Source organism: Carlito syrichta, unplaced genomic scaffold (genome assembly GCF_000164805.1).
Source record: "Carlito syrichta isolate Samal-C Ts95f unplaced genomic scaffold, Tarsius_syrichta-2.0.1 Scaffold311198, whole genome shotgun sequence".
NCBI classification, from domain to species: Eukaryota; Metazoa; Chordata; class Mammalia; order Primates; family Tarsiidae; genus Carlito; species Carlito syrichta.
The window spans coordinates 955,972-981,103 of NW_007255294.1; the positions used below are offsets into that span (position 1 = coordinate 955,972).

A 25,132-nucleotide genomic window follows, 5' to 3' on the forward strand; every position below is an offset into this window, starting at 1 on the left:
GGACCAAAAGGAGGCCCAAATTTTACCTGAACGGTGACCTATACCTAATCTGAAGTGTACCCCACATCTTTAAAAAAAAATACTGGAAAAAAAAACATATCACTCCCTGGTGGTCCAAGCTTAATTATTTCACAGGGATCTTCATCAGACTGTGGCCGCAGTGTTTGATATTGCTATTGATTTTGATTGCTTTTTCTCAAGGGGACCTGACTATTGTCTTTGGTCATTGTCTTTATTGCTGCTACTTTAACCATAGGCTGATGAACTGGCTATGGTGTATTTCTAACTTAAAAGGATAAAACATATGAAATTAATGGAATTGGACAGTATCATAATGTTGTGATAGTTATTATTGTTAAAAATCTCAAAAGGATTGCATTATAGTTTATAATATATTATCATAGTATATTATGATGCAAAGTTGGTCAAGTTAGTAATGCTTCAGGGAATAAGGAATCATTAATAGTTGAAGACAAGTATATGAGTTTGTTAGACTGGTGATTCTTACTGGAGTTGTTCAATAAAGAGAAAGTTTAGAGGTTAGTTGAGACTTAGTTTTTGGAATTCATGTTTCTTTTTTGTGATATAGGAAAAAAAGTTTTTTTATTGTGTGTTCTGAAACTCCCCACCCTGCCCTGTTAAATAGAGACAGTACTTGTTGTTAATGGATTGATTCAGTGTTCTTTTAAACACAGTTTATGTGATTAAAATACCATTACAGTACTTTTAATGTAGATGTAGGATATAAACATGAAGTTGATGTGTTATGTATTTATCTTCTTATTTCATTTTTTCTTTTTGGAAATTAATTTGTTTATAGATTCTTCTCTTCCTAAAGCTTCTTCAGATTTTATTAATTTGCTTGATGGATTACTTCAGAGAGATCCTCAGAAAAGGTAGGAATGACATTTTAATGTGAATAAGTAGCAGAATTAAACAAATCCTTTTATATACTTCTAAAATAGTGCTGTTCTTAATATACAAATAGCTTTTCAAATAACTTTTCAAAAATAAATCTGGCTATTTTTATTTCTCTTTTAGTGAACTATAAGAGCTTTTTGTGTACAGGAATATTATCTGTGATGGCAATTTTTCCCTATTATTTGTGTTTTACTTTTGATTAAAGTAATTTGTCTTAATACAGAAATTTTAAATAATTACATTAATCAAACATAAATTCTTGTTTTGAAATTTCAGTCAGGCTTAATTTTCCCAATCTGGTGAATATACCTTGAGGTATACTCTATTAGTAGTAAAGCTTAATACTTTGAAAATGAGTCTGGGTTTTAGATATAGCCTAAAGTCATTTTAATGTGAGTAAACTAGCTAGGTAACATTACTTTGATTCCAAACAGCTATGAATGGATATAGCCATGAAGCTGACATTCTTATTTACTTCTGAGTGAGGCTCTAAAAGTTTAGTCCCAGAACTGAAATCTGTCAATCAGGATAAGTGAAATAATTTTGCCTCTGTTGAGACTTCTAGGATGACATTATTATAGATTGATAATTTCTGATATATTTACTTTAGAATTTCAGATTATTAGTAGACTCCCTTTATATGATGATTGGTGAGCCCGAATTGTTTTCCTCAGGCTCTATGGAATATGAACTCTGAAACTTCTGATACTTAGTTGTCAGACTGTTTAATTTTATACTATTTAAGCCTTCTGAATTACATTTTATTTTTTGTCTAAAAGAGGTTAATTTCACACTAAAAGGAAATAATAAAACATAAAACAATTTCACAGAGACATTTGTATGGAAATATGTATACATTGCAAAATCTGATATTATGTGTAATTGAAACATGTCTTGGGAATACTCCATGGTAAATCATTTTAAAATAGAGTTTTGACATTTGTTTTATAAAGATTAACGTGGACAGGCCTTCTGCAGCATTCATTTTGGAAGAATGCTTTCACTCGAGAAGATCAGGAATCGGGCACTGTGGATTTCAGCTTCAGGTAGTATATACTTATCTTTGTGCATGGGATATATTCATGCCCTTACTATTTTATTTTTTCAAAAAATTAAAACATTTTTTCTACAATTTATTGTGGGGTTATCAACATCAAGTAAAGCATTCATTTTCATCATTTGTTTCTGTTTATCTGTTTTCTTAAACAGGTTTCATTTTTCCTTCTGAAATGTTGCAAGCCACACTTGAGGCAACAAAGTCGTTTTAAAATACAGGTCCTTACTATTTAATTATGCAGAATTAGTGATCTGAACTTATGTGCTTTCATAGTAGAAGAATATCCCACATTTGTTTAATTAAGGGTTGCTTAAAAGAGCTTAATCATAATATTTTTGTGTTCTTGATTTTGCTCATTTTCTGATCAATTATTTATTCCTCAATTATTTATATAATAGTCATTAATTCTGTTCACCAAATACATCTGGCTTCTCACCTTTGAAGTAATTGGTAGGATCCTATTTCTCCTTTTTTAACTTTTTAAGTTACATGTGGTGATGTCACTTGCTTTGGCTAATGAAATGTGAATGGAAGTGCTGTGTGTTATTTCTGGATAGAAACTTTAAGAGCCATTTACTCCAGTAAACTTAGAAGAAACTTTAAGAACAACTGTGTGATTTGCCACATTTCATCTTTCTGATGAGATTGGGAAGAAAAATGTCAAAATAGAGTTGCTGTCAGCCTGGATCTTGAGTGGCTACCATAAGCATGGATTTCCTGATAGCCTTTAGCGGCTGTGTGCATGAGTGAGACATAGAATTAGGAGATTCTGTAACTTTGCCAGAAGTCATGTGTAATTTAATTATCTTTTCCAATCTCTTGTTCTACACAAAAATCTATAGAGAGCTCCAAAGTAAGTTTGATTGTGTTGGCTTTCTTCCACTGAATAGCAGAAACATGATGGAGTGTTCTGGGCCACAAGATTCTAAGGAACTTTTGCAGAACCCTCAGAGTGGGCAAGCAAAAGGATTGAAGAGTGGTCAATGGCTAAGTCACTCTTTCAGACTAGGTAAGCTTTCTTTTGAGCACATTCATGCTGCTTAGAATATTATTTCAGGGGGATCCTAATTTCAGTGTTATCTTTCTCTCTCTCTTTTTTTTTGAGTCAGAGTCTTCCTCCGTTGCCCAGACTGGAGTGCAGTGGCATACTCAAGGCCACCCCAGCATTTACTTGCTAGGCCCCGGTGATCCTTCCACCTGAGTCTTCCAAGTAGCTGGAACTACAGGTGCAGGCGACCATGCCTGGCTTTTTTTTTTTTTTTTTTTTTTTAAATTTATTGTAGAGCCGAGGTTTTGCCAAGTTGCCCAGGCTCGCGGGCCCAGGCACTCCACTTCCCTTGGCCTCCCAAAGGATTACCGGCTGAGCCACCAAACCTGGCCATCTCTTTCTTTAAATCTCTGCCTGTGTTGTGTCCTGCTTATGATACTTTTGTTCCTTTATGGATAATATGTTATTTTCCTGCCATAGAAAATCCAACTGATTTTCGACCTAAGAGTTCTCTTGGAGGCCAATTGAATGAATCCATGTTTCTTCTCAGGTATGTAAAATGAAAAGGTCATAAGGAGTCAATGAGAAATAAAAAGTTAAATCTTCATAAAGTATTTGTTGTCCTGGAAACAAATCATGTTACACAGAGATAAGGGACATGGATGTGCATGCCAAATTCCAGTTTTACTCTCCATTTTTAGTTATTGTTAAGTGCTGGTCAGTGAATGTAGATTTTGTTATGTACAGTATTTTTGAAAAGTTTTAACCAAACCAACTTATTTTTTCTTTTAAGGGTTAAAGCTTCATTATTTTGTACTTTAACTTAAAATAGAATTGAATTTAAAATTTCAGAAGTGCAACTTCTTTATTTAATAAGGTCTTATAGAAAAGAATAGGTTGCGTTTTTAATTTTTTATTTATTTGTGAGGCTTAAATGATGTTTGTAATCATTGAAAAAATTTAAAAAATTAGAGTGGTATCTTTTTTTTTTTTTGAGTTGGAGTCTCACTCTGTCGCCCAGGCTGGAGTGCAGTGGCACGCTCATAGCCACTGTGGCCTCGACCTGCTGGACTCAGGTGATCCTTCTGCCTCAGCCTTCCAAGTAGCTGGAAGGCTAATTTTTTTTATTTATTGTGAAGATGAGGTCTCACCAAGTTGCCTAGGCTGGTCTTGAACTGTGGACTCAGACAGTTCTCTCACCTCGGCCTCCCAGTGTGCTGGGATTATAGGCGTGAGCCACTGTGCCTAGCCCAGAGTAATATCTTAAAGTAATTATTAAGATCAGTGTATTAAAATTTTAATAGTATGTAAATATTAAATGTATTTTCAACTTTTTCTCATGGAGAAATAGTTTTATTTCATGAGGTAGGGATTATAATGACAAACTAAAATTTCCTGATTTGTTTTACCCATATTTAAATGTAAGTTATGTTTAATTTATCTATATACATTTTAGACATTTTAAATTTAGCTTTTTAGAACCCCACAGATTTTCTGGCATAGTATAGTTTATTGCTCTATATGTACTTGTTTAATGAAAGAATCAACAGATAAGTGAATGAGAGGTGAAAATCCTGATCTTTGGGTATTTTTTTTTTTTTTTTGAGTTGGAGTCTCACTCCTTTGCCCAGGCTGGATTGCAGTGGCACCCATGCTCATGGCCACCCCAGCATCGACCTGCTGGGCTCTGATGATCCTTCCACCTCAGCCTTCCAAGTAGCCAGAACCACAGACATGCACTACCACGCCTGGTTATTTTTTATTTTATTGTAGAGATGAGATCTCGTCAAGTTGCCCAGGCTGGTCTCGAACCTGCGGGTTCAGGCAATCCACTCACCGCAGCCTCCTAAAGTGCTGGGATCACAGGCTGAGCCACGGAACCCGGCCTATCTTTAGGTATTTTGAAGGAAATAATTTAAAAAAACTAATTATTTGAGGGAAAGGATTTCTTAAAATGTGAAAAACTCGACTGGGCTCGGTGGCTCAGCCTGTAATCCCAGCACTTTGGGAGGCCGAGGTGAGTAGATTGCCTGAGCCTGCGGGTTTGAGACCAGCCTGGGCAACTTGGCAAGACCTCCTCTCTAGCCAGGCGTGGTAGCGCTCACCTGTAGTTCTGGCTACTTGGAAGGCTGAGGCGGAAGGATCGCGGAACCCAGCAGGTTGAGGCTGCGGTGGCTGGGAGCGTGCCACTGCACTCCAGTCTGGGCAGCAGAGTGAGACTTCAACTCAGAAAAAACAAACAAAAAAAAAAGTGAAAAACTCAACACCAGAAACCTAGGTGTGGCGGATATTTATATTTGTAGAAGGAATCATAAAAATAGATTAGAACTATTTTATATAATTATAAAGTTATACAATTATAACATGTTACTTAAATAGGTACCTAACCATTGCTGTGAGTAATGGGGAAAATGTAGTTCTCTCTAAACAAAAATATATTAACTTCTGGATAAGTAACAGACCTAGGACCACGCTATTGGTATGCCTCTACTCGTGGATGGAGAGAAAGAAAAAAAATACATAAATGACTGGCCACTTCTATGAGATCTAAATTGATCAAGGAAAGCAGAAAAAACGGCCCACATTTTCTGTGATCTAGAGACTGATGTTGTTTATAAATAAACTTCCTGACCAACATGCTGGTGGTCTTGATTCTGTTTTCTACTAATGTCCTTAAAAGCATTCTAGGCTTTTTGTGCCAGCTTTTTTTTTTGTTATAATTCTATTTTATTATTAGTTGTTTTTAATCTCTGTGCCTGTTATTTATTTTTTGATTTTAATTTTTTTATTTTAAATATGTGGGGTTAGGTATAAAATGTTCACTATTCAGGTACCCTTGTTGATGTGGTGTGCCCCCAAGGTAATTTTCTATTTCAAATACTTTCTGATATAAAACTATAAATATTTTTCATTTTTTGTAGAATGTCTGATCTATTTTTATTATGTTAACCCTGCTTATACTAGCAGCCATTTAAAAACTATTAAAATCAATGTTTGAAGGTTTCTAGTTAAAAAAGAAAATACTGTATATAGTACAGGAGCTATACATAGAAGGAATAATAAGTTAACTAGGAAATTAATAGCACCCGGCCACTGCAGCCTTGACCTGCTGGGTTCTGGCGATCCTTCCGCCTCAGCCTTCCAAGTAGCTGGATACAGGTGTGCGCTGCCACGCCTGGCAGATTTTTTGATTTTATTGTAGAGATGAGGTCTCGCTGCCCAGGTGGGTCTTGAACCCACGGGCTTGGGCAATCCACTCACCTCAACCTCCCAAAGGCGTGGGATTACAGGCTGAGCCACCGAGCCCAGCTTAATACCATTTTTTATGAGACTTTTTCCCTCCTAGAGAACAGTAAAGAGAGGATAAAGTTTTTGAAATCGGAATAATTTTAACTGATGTGTATTTTTCAGTTCTCGTCCTACTCCAAGAACTAGTACTGCAGTGGGATTAAGTCCTGATGAGAATGTGACTCAGAATTCACCACAGAAGACTTCTCCTTTGACCAAGGTGAGCAGAGATGGGAAACTTTTTCTACATAAGAGTATAGGGGCTGAAAAGAATATCTGTAAGTTGATATAGGAGTTATGTTTATAATTACAAAATTTATAATAAAGAAATCTCCCCAGATCATCATTGATTTATTTTTATCTTAATTTTTTTGAGTTGGAGTCTTACTCTGTTGCCCAGGCTGGAGTGCAGAGGCATGTTCATGGCCACCCCAGTGTTGACCTGCTGGGCTCTGGCGATTCATCCACCTCAGCCTTCCAAGTAACCAGAACTACAGGCATGCACTATTATGCTCGGCTAGTTTTTTTTTTTTTGAGTTGGAGTTTCATTCTGCTGCACTGGCACACTCATGGCTACCCCATCATTGACCTACTGGGCTTCAGTGATCCTTCCGCCTCAGCCTTCCAAGTAGCCAGAACTACAAGGTGTGCACTACCATACCCAGCTAATTTTTTGATTTTATTGTAGAGACCAGTCAAGTCTTGACAAGGTGCCTGGGCTGGTCTTGAACCTGTGAACTCAGCCAATCCACTTGCCTCAGCCTCCTAAAGTAATGGGATTACAGTCTGAGCCACCAAGCCTGGCCTAATTTTTTGATTCATTGTAGAGATGAGGTCTCAACATGTTGCCCAGGCTGGTCTCAAACCCGCAGGCTCAGGCAATCCTCTTACCTCGGCCTCCCAAAGTGCTGGGATTTTTTTTTTCTAGTAAATACTCTGAGTTACTTCATATTTTTCAAGTTACTTACTTCATAGTTAGTTTTTTGGTAGCAGCTTTGTTGAGATATAATGAGCATATTGTCCAATTCACCCATTTAAAGTGTATATTTCAGGGCTTCTAGCACATTCAGAGTTGTGCAGCTATCACCACAACCAGTTTTAGAATTCTCTCATCCTACAAAGAAATTGTATCCAGTTGCTACCTCCCACTCATGGCCCCTCTGTTCTTTCCCACACTTGTCCTAGGCAACCACTGATAACCTTTCGGTCTTTATAAATTTGCCTGTTCTAGACATTAAATAGAAATGGAATTGTATTTTTTTAAACAGAATATTATTTTTTTAAAAAAGGAATCTACCAGATAGATTCCTTTTTATTGCCAAATAATATTCTGTTGTATATACATCTTCTTTTCCAGCCACCAGGTGATGAACATTTGGGTTGGTTCTCTCTTTTTGCTATAATTAAAATGCTTCTATGGATATTTGTGTGCATGTTTTTGTGTGGATGAATGTTTTCATTTCTTTGGGGTGCATAAGCTAGGAGTGGAATTGCTGTGTCACATTGTAACTGCTTGTTTAACTTTTTTGAGAAATTGCCAAACTGTTTTCCAAAACCAACTACACCATTCTACAGTATCTTCAGAAGTGTCTGAGGGTTCCAATTTTTACACATCCTCACTGTTGTTGTTTGTCTTTTTAAAATTGTGGTAAAATATACATTACATAAAACAACCATTTTAACCATTTCTTAGCATGTAGTTCAGTGGCTTTAAGTACATTCATGTTGTTGTGTAACTGTCACCACCATCTGCCTCCAGAAGTTTTTGATCATCACAAATTGAAACTCTGTACACAATAACTAGAAATCTTTTTTTTTTTCCATTCCTCTCAATCCTGGTAACTGCACTTTCTGCCTCTATAAATGTGCCTATTTTAGGTACCTTGTATAAGTAGAGTCCTACAGTATTTGTCCTTACTTCACGTAGCATAGTATCTTTTTTTTTTTTTTTTTTTTTTTGATTTGGAGTCTCACTCTGTCGCCCAGACTGGAGTGCAGTGGCCGCTCCCGGCCACCGCAGCCTCGACCTGCTGGGCTCCAGCGATCCTTCCGCCTCAGCCTTCCGAGTAGCTGGAATTAGAGGCATGCGCTACCACGCCCGGCTGATTCTTTGATTTATTGTAGAGATGAGGTCTTCCTGCCCAAGCGGGTCTCGAACCCGCGGGCTCAGGTAATCCACTCACCTCAGCCTCCCAAAGGCGCGGGATTACAGGCTGAGCCACCAAGCCCGGCTGCATAGTATCTTTAAGGTTCGTTCATGTTACATTGTGTCAGAATTTAATTCTTTTTAAAGGCTAAATTATACTCACTTTTATGTATATAATACATTTATTTTATTTTTTCATCTGTTAATGGACATTTGGGTTGTGTCCACCCTTTGGCTATTGTGAATAGTGTTGCATTGTCTGTCTTTTTGGTAATAACTGTTTTAAACCCTAGTGGGTGTGAAATTCTGTCTTTGTGGTTTTTACTTGCATACCTGATAGCTCATGATGTTGAGTTTCTTTTCATGTGCTTACTGGCCATTTGTCTATCTTCTTTGGAAAAATATCTATTCACATTTTTTTTTTTTTTTTGCCTGTTTTAAATTGGATTAGTTTTCTTTTTATTATTTAACTGTAGGAATTTTTTTTTCCACTTATTCTAGATTGGAGCATCCAACCTTTTGTCTTCCCTGGTCTGTATCTAGGAAAGACAAATTGTGTTGGACCACACATAGATTATTTAATATATTTAGTACATATACATAATAAGACTTCTTTTTTATGTTTTTTATTGTAATGTTTGGAAAAATGAGAACAATATAAAACTAGTGGGAAATTTGATCTTGTTTTTGTAAAACTAATCTATCAATGTCTGGTTTGATGGAAGTAGTCCCAATTCTTAGTGAATTCTCAAGGTGCTTGTCAGAAATGTTTGTTCAAATTTTGTTCTTTGTGTGCTTCATTACTGAAAGCAGCTGTTCACAAATGTATGTACTGCCAAAAAATGATGTCACGAATAAGATGTGATTGTGAACTTCAAAAATGGAACTACGTATGGGATCAAAAGAAAATAAACGCTAAAAAACAAATGACGCCAAAAGATTTTGTGGGGGTTCATTGCTAGCTGTCCTGGGCTGTATGTGGGCAGTGGATTGGACATGGGTGTTCTAGATATATGATTTGTAATAATTTTCTCTCATTCACTGGATTGTCTCTTTTTCTTTCTTTGAAGCACATAAATGTTTAATTTTTTTTATCATCCAATTTATCTTTTTTTTGTTTGTGTTTGCTGCTGCTTGTGCTTTTGGTGTCATATCTTAGAAACTGTTACCGGCTCCAGTGTCACAAAGCTTATGTCTATGTGCCTGTGTTGTCTTCTAAGTTTTATAGTTTTAATGCTTATATTTGATCCATTCTTTATTCACTTTTCAGTTGATTTTTGTATGTGGCATGAGGTAGGGGGTCCATCTTCATTGTTTTGTGTGTAGATATTCAGTTGTCTCAGCTCTTTTTGTTTTTGTCTTTATGTTTTATTTTAAAGATGTGGGGTACGATCAGGTATGCAAATGGACATTGTACAGGTAAAGTTTGGGCCTCCTTTTGGTTCCCACTTTGCCTGGTTTGAGATCATTGATGTTATGTCTCCCCCAGCCCACTCCGGCAGTATCCTTTTACTACCAACCCCTTTCTGATAGTATTATGGTAAATGTTCAGGGTCCACTTATAAGTGAGAACATGTGGTACTCTGTTCTTTGTTTCTGTGATGTATCACTGAGTATTATAGACTCTAAATTCATCCAAGTTGCTGCGAAGTCCATATGTTTGTCCAGCACTATTTGTTTCTTTCCCCCTCCCTTTCCCTCCCCTCCCCCAGCACTATTTGTTGAAACGATTCTTCTTTCCCCAGTGAATTGTCTTGGCACTCTTGTTGAAAATCAACTGACTGTAAATATAAGGGTTTATTCTGTACTCTATTCTGTTCATCTGTGTATCTGTTCTTATGCAAGTAGCACATTGTGTTGATTACTGTAACTTTTTATTAAGTTTTGAGTAAGTAAGTATAACTCCTCCAATGTTTTTTCCCCAAGATTGTTTTGGCTATTCTGGGTTTCTTGCATTTATTATGAATTTTATTATGAATGTTATGAATTTGTCAGTTTCTGCAAAGGACTCTGCTGGGGTTTTAATAGCAATTGCATTGGATCTATATGTAGATCAGTTTAGGAAGTATGCTATCCCAACAATGTTAAGTTTTCCTCCATGAACATGGGATGTCTTTCTACTTATTTAGATCTTTAATTTCTGTCAGTTAGCATTGTTTTGAATGCAGAAGTACTTTGAATTAAATAAGTTTTCTAAGTTATTGTTATTATTTTATAATTAGTGTAAGTCTACCCCAGTTTTTGTTTTCAAAGTTCATGTTCTTAAACTTACTGTTATTATTCATTACATTTAACTGCTTTTAGTTTTTACCATGATTTTTATATAATGTGAAGTGTATTTGGATTATTTGGGGTGTATTTCTTCTTTGAAATTTAGTGTAAGTTGGTTATAATGAAATCTTTCTGCTAATCTTCTGGTTATATGTGAAAATTTAAAATCAATGAAAAGTAAAAATGCATTTTGAAATGTGATAGATGTTAAAGCTCTTCTGGCTGATGGTTATTGTAAAGGAGAGCATGTAATCAATTTATTGAGAAAATATAATCAATGACTATGTAAATACATGAGGTAGTATGTTTTGGAATTTTCAAATGATACTTTTTATTTTACTACAGTAATATATAATTATAGAAAACTTGGAAATGTAGACGAGGACAAGTAAAATAGAAAAATTACTTATAATGTAATTGCCCAGAACAGACACTGATTATATTTCTTTTTTCTTTTTTAAAAAAGATACAAGGTCTTGCTCTGTTGCCCAGGCTGGAATGCAGTGGTGTGATCATAGCTCACTTATTATTATTATTTTTTTGAGTTGGAGTCTCACTTTGTCGCCCAGACTGGAGTGCTGCTCCCAGCCACCGCAGCTTCGACCTGCTGGGCTCCGGTGATCCTTCCGCCTCAGCCTTCCAAGTAGCTGGAACTACAGGCACGCGTTACCACGCCCGGCTAATTTTTTGATTTATTGTAGAGATGAGGTCTCACCAAGTTGCCCAGACGGGTCTTGAACCCGTGGGCTCAGGCAATTCACTCACCTCAGCCTTCCAAAGTGTGAGATTACAGGCTGAGCCACCGAGCCTGGCTAGCTCACTTATTTTAGAGTTTAGAAAAATAAGGACAAATAAAACTAGTGGGAAATTTGACCTTGTTTTTGTAAAACTAATCTGTCAATGTCTGGTTCAATGGAAATTGTTGCAATTCTTAGTGAGTTCTCAAGGTGCTCATCAGAAATGTTTGTATCATACATTTTGATATTTTTACTTCTAGTTTTATACAGATATGTTCATTTTCAAACAAGAGGATATAATTTTGTAACTTAATTTTATTCCTGAGCATTTTATTTTATTTATTTTTTGCTATTGTTAATGGAATATTTAATTGTTATAACTTGGCATTTATGCCTATGTTCAATTTTCCTATGGGGAATTAATTTTTACATACAATTTTTGTAGTAGGTCCACTTTACTAATTTTTTTTTTTTTTGCATTGAAGTCTCACTCTGTCACCCAGGCTGGAATGCTGTGGCATGCTCACAGCCCCACCAGCATCAACCCTCTGATCCTTTTGCCTCAGCCTTTCAAGTAGCTGGAACTACAGGCGTGTGCTACCACGCCTGGCCAATTTTTAAAAATTTATTTTAGAGACATGGTCTTGCCAAGTTGCCTGGGCTGGTCTTGAATTCTTGGACTCAGGCAATCCACTTGCCTCAGCCTCCCAAAGTGCTAGGATTACAGACTGAGCCACCGAGTCAGGCCTATATTATTTCGAATAATTTTTCAGTTCATTAATTTTGGCTTTCTGGATGTTCAGTTATGTCATCTACACTTAGAGATAATTTGGTCTTCTATTTCAAATACCAATGTCTTTTAGTCTTTGCACCAAGATTATTTACTAGCAGTTCCTGCACAGTATTAAATCAGCAGGGATATCTAGCCCTTTGCTCTGTTTTTTTTAGAAAGCAGTATTTATTGAGAGGACAGAAAAGCTCCCAGAGCAGGAGGAGACCTAAGGGAGTTGTCCCCTTTGCTCTGTTATTGACTTCTCTCCTTCTGTTCCCCTCCCTCGCCCAACCTTTCCATCCAGGCTACTACAGTAGCCTACTAGCCAGCCTTCCCAGTTCACCATTGCATTCCTCCAATCCATTCTCTAGTGAAGCCAGTGTGACATGTGTATATATTTAAATGACTTTGTTAACTACACCTGTCTTCTATTGAGCAGTGCCAGGCTTTGTGGTTTTTTTTGAGTCGGAGTCTCACTCTGTCGCCCAGGCTAGAGTGCAGAGGCACACTCAGGAACACTCATGGCCACCACAGCCTCGACCTGCTGGGTTTAGGCAATCCTTCTGCCTCAGCCTTCCAAGTAGCTGGGACTACTGGCAAGTGCCACCATGCCTGGCTAATTTTTTGATTTAATGTAGAGACGAGGTCTCATCTAGTTGCCCTGGCTGGTCTTGAACTCCTGGACTTAGGCAGTCCTCTCGCCTTGGCCTCCCAAAGTGCTGGGATTGCAGGCTTGAACCACTGCACCTGGTCCAGGGATTGTTTTAAGTGCTCCATGTTTATTCATCACAATCCTGAAAGTTTGTTGGTTTTATCTTTATTACAGATAAAGAAAATGAAGTTTTTAAAAAAAACTTTCTGAGGGTCACATAGTTAACAAGTGGCAATGTAAGTCTACCCTAGTCTTTCTATTTTGAAAGTTCATGTTCTTAAATTTAGAACTTTTTTTATTGAGTCAGGATCTTACTCTGTTGTCCAGGCTGGAGTGCAGCCTTGACCTGCTGGGCTCAGGCAATCCTTCCACCTCAGCCTTCTAAGTAGCTGGGACTACAGGCATGTGTCTCCATGCTCCATGAATTTTCTTTCTTTATTATAGAGATGAGTTCTTGCCATATTGCTCAGTTAGGTCTCGAGCTCCTGGGCTCAGGCAGTCTTCTTGCCATGGTCTCCCAAAGTGCTGGTATTATAGGTATGAGTCTTTTTTTAAAAAAAAAACAACAACAAAGTTTCTACTTACTTTGTGTGTGTGTGTGTGTGTGTGTGTGTGTGTTTATGTCTTTTGTTTAATTGCAAGGGACAGTCTTGGTGTCCATGAACATATTAGCTAACTCTTCTGTTACTTTATCCATGCCCCTCCTTCCCTCAGTTTTAGATGATTTCTTTTCCTTATTTTTTACTTCAGTAATCAAGTTTTCTGTTTTATTTAGTTTGCTAGTCATTGTTTCAGGTACAGTGGCTCATACCTGTAATCTCAGCACTTTGGGAGGCTGAGGTGGGAGGATCATTTGAGGCCAGGAGTTTGAGACCAGCCTGGGTAATGTAGTAAAACCCATCTCTACCAAAAAAGGAAAAAAAAAAGCTGGGCATGATGGTATATACCTGTTGTCCTAGCTATTGGGGTCAGTGGGAGAGGGGAAGTGGTGAGGTAAGAGGATTGCTTGAGCCCGAGAGTGCAAGGCTGCAGTAAGTCATGACTGCACCATTGCACTGCAGCCTGAGTGATAGAATGAGACCCTGTCTCCAAAAAACCAAAAAGTTCTTAATGCATAAATCTTGTTTTTTAAAATGTGAAATACTGAGACATAACACTAAGATAAAAGTTTGATTTAAGTAGAACACAGAGAAACATCTCAAAGGAATAACTGATGGTGAATGTCCAGCTATTCATTTTATTATATATCAACTTGAGTTTAACTATGTTTATTAAATATATAGGTGTTTAACACTTAGGTAGCAGGTGGTCAGCACTTCAGTCTGAAATTTTTTCTTCATATGGAATATTCAGTTTTAACTTCATATGGAATATTCTGTAAAGCAGAAATAAATTGATTGGTGTTCTGTGAATGAAAAGTAAAAGCCATACTAGCAATTGAAAAACCAATTCACCTCATCACAGTATTAGAACATCAAACAATAAAGATTTGTTTTCTAACCCTAACCAGCCTTAGTAATAAACATGAGCAATTCACTTTCTCTGAGTTTTGTTTTTTTATCTGTAAAATGGGAATGATTATATATACAGTTTAGGATATTGAAGATCAGTGGGACTGTGAAAGAGTTTTGAATAGTAATTGAAGTACACTGATATAGGTGACCTTTTGCAGTCATGTCTTCTTCAGCATCTTATTAACTCAGTCTTCTAAAGCTCTTCATTAGTCACAGAAACAAAGTCTAATTTTTGATCTTTTTTTCAGATTACAGGTAGACACCTGAGTCAGCAGGACCTGGAATCCAAGATGCAAGAGCTTATCTACACAGACTCAGATCTTGTCATCACCCCAATTATCGACAATCCAAAGGTGTGGAAAGATACCATAGCCACTGTGTTTTAGACTTTACTGAGGTCTGAAATTAAAGAATATTTCATTCAGAATATTCTTTGCCTTGTTATCTTTCCTGTTTCTCTTGCTGCCTGCTTCTATTTCATTCATATCACATGTCTACATTTCCAACCTCAATCCTGTGTACAACCTTCTCCCTTGGCTTCACTCCACTTCATGGAGTGCTGAGTTTTCTCTCCTATTTTTTAGTGTGTCAACTTTACCTTTCATTACCTACCACACTCTTCATGTGCTAAGAAGTGGCTGCTGATTTCTCAACCTCAGACCTTGGTTCTTAGTCCCTACATTTTTCCGTACATACTTATGTGACTTACTCCAAATAGTCTTGTCTCTGATATATTATGAAGGCAGTCATCAAGAAGCAATGCTCACTAGGCTGACCTGGGAAGATCACACAGAAGCCCCACTCTCTCATAGTTTATTAAGAGTACAGGGGAGATGGTGGGAGACACTGTGGAGCTTGGGAGTTGTGGCTTACAATGTACTTCTAACCCAGTGTGTTTTGTTGCTTCATGTTTTTTGGAATATAATACTTTATTACTAGGGGATGATGAATATCTACTTTAAAAAAAATGTGTAGGCTGGGCACGGTGTCTCAAGCCAGTAATTCTAGCACTTTGGGAGGCCGAGGTGAGGGGATTGCCTGAGCCCATGGGTTTAAGAACAGTCTGGTCAACTTGGTGAGACCTCATCTCTACACTAAATCAAAAAATTAACCGGGTGTGGTAGCGTGCACCTGCAGTTCTGGCTATTTGGAAGGCTGAGGTAGAAGGATCGCTAGAGCCCAGCAGGTTGACGCTAGGGTGGCTGTGAGTGTGCCACTGTACTCCAACCTGGGCTCAAAAAAAAAAAAAAAAAAAAAAAAATCTAAGTCCCTCTGTTTTCTCTCGACTTCTAACATACTCAGCATACTCTTATTCTACTACCTATTCTCTGTATTAATTTTCCTACTTGTTAAAAAATGTCTTTTTCTGTATTAATACATAACTGTTTCCTCTTATCTCATTGGGAGCATTACTATGGTTTAGACCATATGGGTTCTTGGATTCACGTTTATTTCCCATATAGACAGCATTTGAAGAGTAGCTGGTCAGGTATTTTGTAGATTGTCCCTTAATTTGGGCTTGTATAATAATTTCTCATGAGTAGATTAAGATTTTGAATTGAGATTTGAATGCGAATATATATTTTTAGCAAGAATACTATAGTAAATATAGTAAACTCACTGTACCATTAAAGGTTTTAATTAAAGCCTCAAGATGAAGTATCTGACTGTTCCAAACTCATGGATCCAACTGTATCTCAAGTAATTGTACACTTTCCCATTAATGCTGTTCTAGATTCCTGGAATGGTGTCTTTTCTCATACAGCTATCAAGTCTTAGCCATACTCCAAGACTTCAACTCGTCTTCCACCTCTTCCATAAACCCTGTTCTAACCACACCAACAATAGTATTCTCTACTATTTAAAAAAAATTTCTTTCTGTGAAATGTTTTGCGTATTGTATTGTACACTGTATACTGCCTGTTTGACATTTTTGAATATTTTGTTTTATTGTACTTTAACAAATGTTTGTCTCATCTTCCCAGAACTAGAATGTCAGCTCTCTGAAAATAGGATGGTGTCATTTCATATCTTTGTATTCCTGTTAGTGGTTAGCATAGTGCCTCACCCTGGCAAGTACCAAATAAATATTTGTCACATGATTGAATTTTTAACCTAGAGGTAAATTAGCTAAAGAGTGAGCCAAGATAGGTTGAATTGTTCCTTATGAAGCTTTACTTTATTGCTGATATCAATTGAAATGATTTTTAAAAGTAGTTTTCTATATTTGTGTACTTTAATCTGAAAGGGCACTGTTGAATTCTTGTTATTTTTGGTGACAATTAAGTTGTATAACATCCTTTTTTCTCATTATTATAATCTGATATAAAGAACATATAAAGAAACAGATATCCATCTCAAAAGACATCTTACATTTTTTTTTAACCACAGATAATGAAACAGCCACCAATTAAATTTGACCCCAAAATATTGCATCTACCAGCAAATTCAGGTAGGATCATAAAGTGCTTATCAAACATGCAGACGTTTTGTGTGCAGTACAAATATGAAATTTATTTGTACGTAGAATATTTATATATGTATAACTACATTTATATTTTCTTGACAATTGGTTGTATTCTTGGGGTAGTGTTATGCAAATTATAAACAATCTGTAATCCATTTGTGGCCAGCTGTTGACATTGCTCAGCTGAGTCTGGGCTGCTCTGTACTCCTGTTGGTAGACTTGTTCCTGTAGAACTGGGCAAGTTTGCCTGTAGCTGGGTGGGGAGGGTCTTCTGCCCTTCCTCTTGTAGAGCTGGTTGAATTTCCACCAAATATTTATTTATTTATTTATTTGAGTTAGAGTCTCACTCAGTCACCCAGACTGGGGTGCAGTGGCATTATCATGGCTGCTGTAGCTTTAACTGCTACCTCGACCTGCTCGGCTCAGGCGATCCTTTACCTCAGTTTCCCAAGTAACTTGGACTACAGGTGTGTACCCCCACTCATGGCTAATTTTTTGATTTTTTGTAGAGATGAGGTCTCACTATGTGGCCCAGGCTTGAACTCCTGGGTTCAGGCAGTCCTCTCTCCTTGGCCTCTCAAAGTGGTGGGTTTACAGGTGTCAGCCACCGCACCTGGCAAATTTCTACCATTTATGGTGCTGGTATGGGTCGAGGACAACAGTGAGAATTGTGATTCTATTTGAGGAACCAGGGCAGTTGAAAACAGAACTATATAGTTCACTTTTATGAGGGTGGTGTCGAAAATGGAGATACTTAAGGGATGGTTATTACATTTCTGTTCAGCTAATGAAAGTCTTATTCAGAAATTTTTACCTACCTTAAATTGGTTTATTTTGTTTGAAAAGTTGTATTTTAAGCTGTTGTGCTAAATTTGGAGAAAATTCTTCATCATGGCTAGAGTAGATTCTATGATTTGAGGTAAATTTAAAATAAAATACAGCTGATGTGGTGGCTCACACCTGTAATCTCAGCACTTTGGGAAGCTGAGGTGGGAGGATTGCTTGAGCCCAATTTGAGACCAGCCTGGGCAACATAGCAAGACCTTGCCTCTAAAAAAATAAAAATAAATAAAAATAAATAAATTCAGATTTAAATAAATCAATTAATAGTTTATATTGGTCAGTTTAATTACAGACAAGAACAAAAAAGAAACAGTTTAGAAGGACAGTCTTGAAAGGCCAAAGTGAAGTAAAATGTTAATAGTACTTTCAGTGCCAAGTAGAACCATTATTTATGAAAACCTAGAGAATTATTATCTGGGAATAATAGTCTGTTTCTTTTCTTCTTTGAGTTATTTAGGAAATTATATTTAAAATTAATTTTGTTTAAAGATAGAGGTCATCTAAAAATATATTAATTATAAGTGGCATCTCACTTTCTAGCTTTTGCCTTTGGTATGTACAGGGATTTGGAGGTAGGAATTCCATGATTTCAGCTGTCATGTTGACCTTGCTATGTTTAACAGTAATTTTATTGGAACTCTTTAAGAACAGTGGAATTTGTGCCTTTCTCAGTGTTTCGGAGTTGGGTTGATTTATTTATACAAAAAGGTTTTCTTGTGCCTTAATTTTATGTAACTTTGTGTTTTGTTATATTTGAGGTTGTGGGATAATTCTTTAGGCATCTGCCTTCCATTGAAATAGTTTAAAAGTTTCCATGGGTAGGCATTTATTATAATACTACAAGAAAGGAATTGGCAGTAGTGGGACATTGCCAAGGGAGAGGGGGAGAGCACATAGCATCAATAACATACCTGATCCCAAACCAGGTGATGTAAGGGATCAGTGGGAGACCCAGGCTTCACCTGTACGATAACCACTTATGTACCGAATCCTGAGTTATACCCCACATCTTTAAAATTAAAAAAACAAAAACAACAAATTTAAAAAATACTTTCTATGAGTGGAAAAAGAGATGAGGAATATGGAAGGACAAATAAAAATCATGTCATCTTTGGAGTGTTTTTTGTTTTGACCATGTAATGTTACTGCTTTCCTTAGTTACTGCTTTTCTTAGCTATCAAATTTTTTTGTGTATTTTATTTCTCATATAATGTTTCCATCAGTTATTTTCCAGATCATACATACTTTTATTATTTTCTTCCCTCTGCAGTGGATAAGTTATTGTTTCTGAAAGACCAAGATTGGAATGACTTTTTGCAGCAAGTGTGCTCACAGATTGACTCCACTGAGAAGAGCATGGGGGCTTCCCGAGCCAAGCTGAATCTCCTTTGCTATTTATGTGTGGCAGCTGGTCACCAGGAGGTGGCCACCAGGCTCCTCCATTCCCCTCTGGTAGGTCTGTGACAGGCCTATACTTTAACTTTTGTGTTTCTAAAATTAGTGCTAGAATATTAATTTTACTTAATTATAACGAAAAAAGTGGTTTATCAAGGATTTAGATTTATGAAAATAATCCTCTGTTTGACCGTAGGTCTGAAAGCATTTGAGAGTAGGTGGTGATTTTGAACTTTTTTTGAATAATACTCAGGCTTCCATTTTATGTTATCTTGTAATAATTGTAAGATTTTTAAAATATCTGAAATCATAAGACAGACCTTCTCATCAGTAACTGGAGTAAACTACCATGTAGAATAGGGAGCCCCTTTACTGGGTCATCCTGGTAAACTGCAAGGTTTCTAATGTGACATTGAAGGGAGCCAGTGAGTCTCTTAAGACATTTTTCCCCCTCCCTCCACTGGGAATGTTACTTTTTGGAATGTGTTGGTTCGTTTATAAGCTTATGGGAATTTACCAGAAAGAAATGACAGTGGTTTGGAAATGTTTTCTATAGTGGATCCTCATTTGGGAAAGTGGCTTGAAAATATTTAAGTTCACTTACTTTTAGGATAGTATTAAGGTTACTTTTTTGGTAGTTAGTGTGTGTCTATTGGATAGGAGTGGACATTTAGGGAATATGAAGTGGTAAGAGAAATTAAAAGTACTGTTCTTAGCTCTAATTTTAATCTTATTCATATACTAGTGCGTTTACAAGTCAGTAAATAATATTTTTTGATGTGCAATGTACATTTTCTTTGTATAAAGTTCTAATATGTTAACTTAGCTGTCATTTTCTGTAGATTAAACGTACATCTTAATTTTTTATTCTAGTTCCAATTGCTAATTCAGCATTTGCGAATAGCTCCAAATTGGGATATGTAAGTAACATTTATATTTAAAAAATTATTCTTCATGGTTTTATTAAATAATTATAGTATACCTATTTATCAAAAGCATAGGATCCTAACTAATTATAGATTATTCTGAAGTAATAATGACTCTGATTCATAGGCAATTTCTATTGGCGTCCCAATTGTAAATTTAAAAAGATTTAAAAAGTCTCTTATCCTAATACAATTCTGGGATTATCTAGGTTAATTCTGGAAACTTTATTGATTGTTACACTTTTGAGTATTCATTATAAAATACTTTAACTCAGACTGGATGTGGTGGCTCAAACCTGTAATCCCAGCACTTTGGGAGGCCTAGGTGAGAGACTTACCTGAGTCCAGGGGTTTGAGACCAGCCTGGGTAACTTGGTGAGACCTCGTCTCTACAATGAATCAAAAAATAAGCTGGGCATGGTGGCACGCGCCTGTGGTTCCAGCTACTTGGAAGGCTAAGGTGGAACGATCGTCTGAGCCCAGCAGGTTGAGGCTGAGGTGACCGTGAGCTTGCTACTGCACTCCAGCCTGGGCGACAGAATGATACTCTGACTCAGAAAAAGCCCATTTTAACTCTGATCCCTGTGTTTTAATTTATTTATACTTTCTTGAAGTTTTCCATTTGCCACCTGTATCTTTCCCTCATGTAGCACATAGTTTCCCTTTGATGTTATTTTCTAGAGGTATTATGGTTTATAAACTCCTAATGGAAGGAAGTGTACTTGCTTTCTATAGAAGCAGCATGCCAGGTAACAACCACATTACATCAAGTGTTAGAAAGTTTTGGACTTTGGTTGCCCATAAGTCTTGGCCAAATGATTGTCTTGCCCATAAGTCTCTGCTTCCTGAGATGTCTAAGTGGGATAAGGAAATGGTTCAGGATTCAGACAGATCTGGGTGTGGATTAAAGATCTGCCCTGTGGACTAGTTGCTTTAGTTGCTGAGCCTCAGTTTTCTCATCTATAAAATGGGGATAGTGTAACTACTTCATAGATTTTTGGTAATAATTCAACTTTGAATGGGATAAATATGTGAAATGCCTTGTATAGTGCTTGATTCTTAGTGGGTGCTTGTACTGTGAATGTGGAAGTTGTGGTTATTATCACCAAGTTTGCTTATTTCATATGATTGTTAAAAGAAGCACATGAAAAAATGGAGGTGAAGGGATTTTGTGAATTTTGGTGGTGATATAATAATTATACATCTATGCTTGTGAAACATGGGGGAAAAAATAGGCATTTACAAAATGCTTTTTTGGATAATTATACTTATGCATCTTCTAGTGCTACTCTTCCAAAGTAAAATCTGGCAATACATACAAAACTGGATTTTAGGTAATGGTTGTACAGTTAATACTTGAAAAGGTTTATAGTGTGCCCATTAAAAATGAACCAGTGTAGGACGAGCATGGTGGCTCAGTTTATAATCCCAGCACTTTGGGAGGTCAACGCGAGAGGATTGCCTGAGCCTGAAGTTTCAAGAATAGCGTGGATAACATGGTGAGATCCCATCTTACAATAAATCACAAAAGTTAGCCGGTCGTGGTGGTGTGTGTCTGTAATTCCTTCCAGCTATTTGAAAGGCTGAGGCGGATCTCCTAAGCCCAGCAGGTGGGGGCAGTGGTGGCTATGAGCGTGCCATTGCACTCCAGCTCGGGCGACAGAGTGAGACTCTGAGTCAAAAACAAAACAAAAGAAAAACTCAATGTAATACTTATTTAAATGTTTTATTTAAAACTTATGTCCTTGAATAGGGTGCCTCCTGCTGATATATATATATTTTTATGAGTCGGAGTCTCACTCTGTTGCCCATGCTGGAGTGCAGTGGCACGCTCATGGCCACCCCAGCGTTGACCTGCTGGGCTCTGGCAATCCATCCACCGCAGCCTTCCAAGTAGCTGGAACTACAGGTGTGCGCTACCATGCCCAGGTAATTTTTTTGATTTATTGTAGAGATGAGGTCTCACCAAGTTGCCTGGGCTGGTCTCAAATCCGCAGGCTCAGGCAATCCACTCACCTCGGCCTCCCAAAGTGCTGGGATTACAGGCTGCCCCGCTGATATTTTAAGACAGACATTCTTAATCCTTTCCAAGTACAGCCTTCCCTCTCTGTTCCAGGTTTGGTTCCAGTTCCCCCCAGGATACCAAAATCCACAGTTGCTTCCTTTTTTTCACTTTTTAAAATTGAAGTTTAATTGTAAAACAATTTTTGAGTATAATGACAAACAGTAGGGTAGATAAGTCCCCTACTGGAAGCCTTTTGTTCTGTTTTTCCCTTTGAATGCCACTTCCTCCAGTGAGCCTTTTCTGACCTGAGGTTGTATGCAATAACATAGGATGTAGGTCCTGGGGATAATTACTGTTGAAGTAGATATATTTATACCTTAGCTTTGTTCTGCATGATAAAAAAACACATGGTGCTGGGAAAACTGGCTAACTATATGCAGAAGATTAAAACGACCCCTACCTACCACCATACACAAAAATCAACTCTAAATGGATCAAAACCCTAAACATAAAACCTCAAACTATAAGAACCTTAGAAAATGTAGTCAAAACCCATATAGAAATTGGAATTGGCAACCAATTCCTGACCAAAACCCCAAGTGCCCATGTCATAAGACAATTGGGACCCCATCAAACTAAAAAGTTTCTGCAAAGCCAAAGAAGCCATCAAAAGAGCTGGGGGACAGCCCACTGGGAAAAAGTATTTGCCTACTCTATATCTGACAAAGGCCTAACATCTAGGATCTACAAGGAACTGAAACATGTTGAAAAGAAAAAAATAAATAGCCCCATAACAAAGTGGGCAAAAGATACGAATAGATACTTTTTAAAAGAAGACATAGGAGCAGCCAACAGATACATGAAAAAATGCTCAGCCTCACTAGCCATCAAAGAAATGCAAATTAAAACCACACTGAGATACCACCTAACTCCAGTCAGGATGTCCATTCACAAATAACTCAAAAAACAACAGATGCTGGAGAGGATGTGGTAAAAAGGGAACACTTCTACCCTGTTGGTGGAAGTGTAAACTAGTACAACCTCTATGGAAAACAGTTTGGTGATTCTAAAAGATCTAAAAATTGACCTTCCATATGACCCTGAAATCCCCTTTCTGGGAATATACCCGGAGGAACTCAAATCACTCTATGAAAAAGATACCTACACACGCAAGTTTATTGCAGTATTTTTCACAATAGCAAGAACATGGAACCAACCGTACTGCCCATCAAAAGAGGACTGGATAAAAAAAATGTGGTACATATACACAATGGAATTTTACACAGCCATAAAGAAAGACATAATTATGAATTTTGCAGAAACTTGGATGGACTTAGAGTCTATAATACTGAGTGATCTATCAAAGAAACAAAGAACTAAGTACCTCCACATGTTCTCACTCATAAGTGGACCTTGAACAATTATCATAATACTATAAGAAACGGATTGGCAATAGTGGGAAACTGCCAGGGAAAGGTGAGGGCGGGATTGGCAGTAGTGGGAAACTGCCAGGGGAGGTAGGGCACACCTCATCAACAAGGGTTCCTGCATAATAAACACTTGTATACCTAACCCTGAATTGTACTCTACATCTTTAAAATAAAAAAAAAAAGTTAGAATCACATTATATGCTTTTAGTAGGATTCTTCCCCCGGTAGTATATATGTGTGTATGTATGTATGTATGTGTGTATTTCTTTTAAAGTAGAGATGAGGTCTCGCTATGTTGCCCAGGCTGGTCTGGAACTCCTCTGGGCTCAAGTAATCCTTCTGCCTCTGCCTCCCGAAGTCCTGGCATTATAGGCATGAGCCTCTACGTCCATCCTAATATATGTATTTTTTAAATGTCATTAATAATTTTTCTAGGATATGTTTTTAAGGTATGCTTATTTTCTATGTTGCAAATATCTGATTACTTAAAAAATTTTTTTGGGTAGTATTGTACTGTAAATAGTATTTTGATGGACTTTTTTGTGCTTAAGTCTTTGTGACTGCTTTTTTCTTTCTTCCTGTAGGATAGATTCATGAAATTAGAACAAATGGGTAGAAGGCAATACATGTTTTAGTGACTTCTGCTAAATTGCTGAAAAGCTCTTGAAAAACATCGTATCAACATACATTCCCAGTCAATGTGCTTAAAAATGCTCTTCTGTTAGAACTTTCAGTGGAGAATATTTATCAAATTTTATAATCCTTACCAATCAACTTTATGAGGTACAATTCACATGGTATGATATTTTAATTTTAAAAATTTTATAAATTATGTATAACATATAACTTACCATTTTGTCCATTTTTTAGTGTACAATGGCATTAAATACATTCACATTGAATAGTGGTGCCATCATCACTATTTGTTCCTAGGACTTTTTCATCATCCCAAACAGAAGCTCTTTGCCCATTGAACAGTAACTTCCCCTCTCTCCTCCCTCGTCCTGGTAACCTAGATTCTACTGTCTATCTCTATGAATTTGCTTATTGTGGGTGTCTCATATGAATAAAATCAAATAACATAAGTCGTTTGTGTTTGGCTTATTTCACTTAGCATGTCTTCCTGGGTTTAGGTGATCCTTCGGTCTCAGCTTCCCAAGTAGCTGCAACTACAGGTATGTGCCTCCATACCTGGCTAATTTTTAAACTTTTTTGTAGAGCTGCAGTCTGGCTATGTTGCCTAGGCTGGTCTCAAACTGTTGGACTCAAGAAGTCTTTCCACCTTGTCCTTCCAAAATGCTAGGATTACCGGTGTGAGCCACTGTGCCCAATCAGCATAATGTCTTTGATGCAGATTTTTCAAGTCTGCCTGGACTTAGAGAGTGTCAGCTCAATGGGTGCGCCAGCCAAGCCCCAGAGACAGTCCTCGAAGGGCTGGTAAACCTAGCCCTGGAAGTGTCAGGTCTAATGGGCTGGCAAGCCAAGTCCTGAGAGTGTTGTGATTCGGTAGACTGGCAAGCCTAGCCCCCAGAGTGTTGGCTTTAATGGGCTGGCAAGCCAAGCCCTGGGAGTGCTGCTAGTTTGGTGGACTGGCAAGCCTAGCCCCTCGGGTGTCTCAGCTTCGGAGTCTCGCCTTCTTTTGGCAGCTCTTCTAATTCAGCTGGCTCCATTGGCTGGCAAGCCAGCCTATAGGGTGCACAGCTCTTCAGCTCCAACGATC

At 37.4% G+C, this 25,132-nt stretch overlaps 1 protein-coding gene across 1 annotated transcript in view; it reads left to right on the forward strand.

The window, feature by feature from the left end:
- The window catches only part of ULK4 (unc-51 like kinase 4), a 244,877-nt gene that overhangs the window by 31,551 nt on the left and 188,194 nt on the right, over positions 1–25,132 (forward strand). The window contains exons 7-15 of the mRNA XM_008068561.2: positions 821–896; positions 1,875–1,967; positions 2,869–2,987; positions 3,447–3,516; positions 6,378–6,474; positions 14,595–14,699; positions 16,738–16,798; positions 18,927–19,108; positions 19,925–19,971. Of these exons, the coding sequence (XP_008066752.2) occupies positions 821–896; positions 1,875–1,967; positions 2,869–2,987; positions 3,447–3,516; positions 6,378–6,474; positions 14,595–14,699; positions 16,738–16,798; positions 18,927–19,108; positions 19,925–19,971 (850 nt within the window). The remainder of the gene's footprint in view (positions 1–820; positions 897–1,874; positions 1,968–2,868; positions 2,988–3,446; positions 3,517–6,377; positions 6,475–14,594; positions 14,700–16,737; positions 16,799–18,926; positions 19,109–19,924; positions 19,972–25,132) is intronic.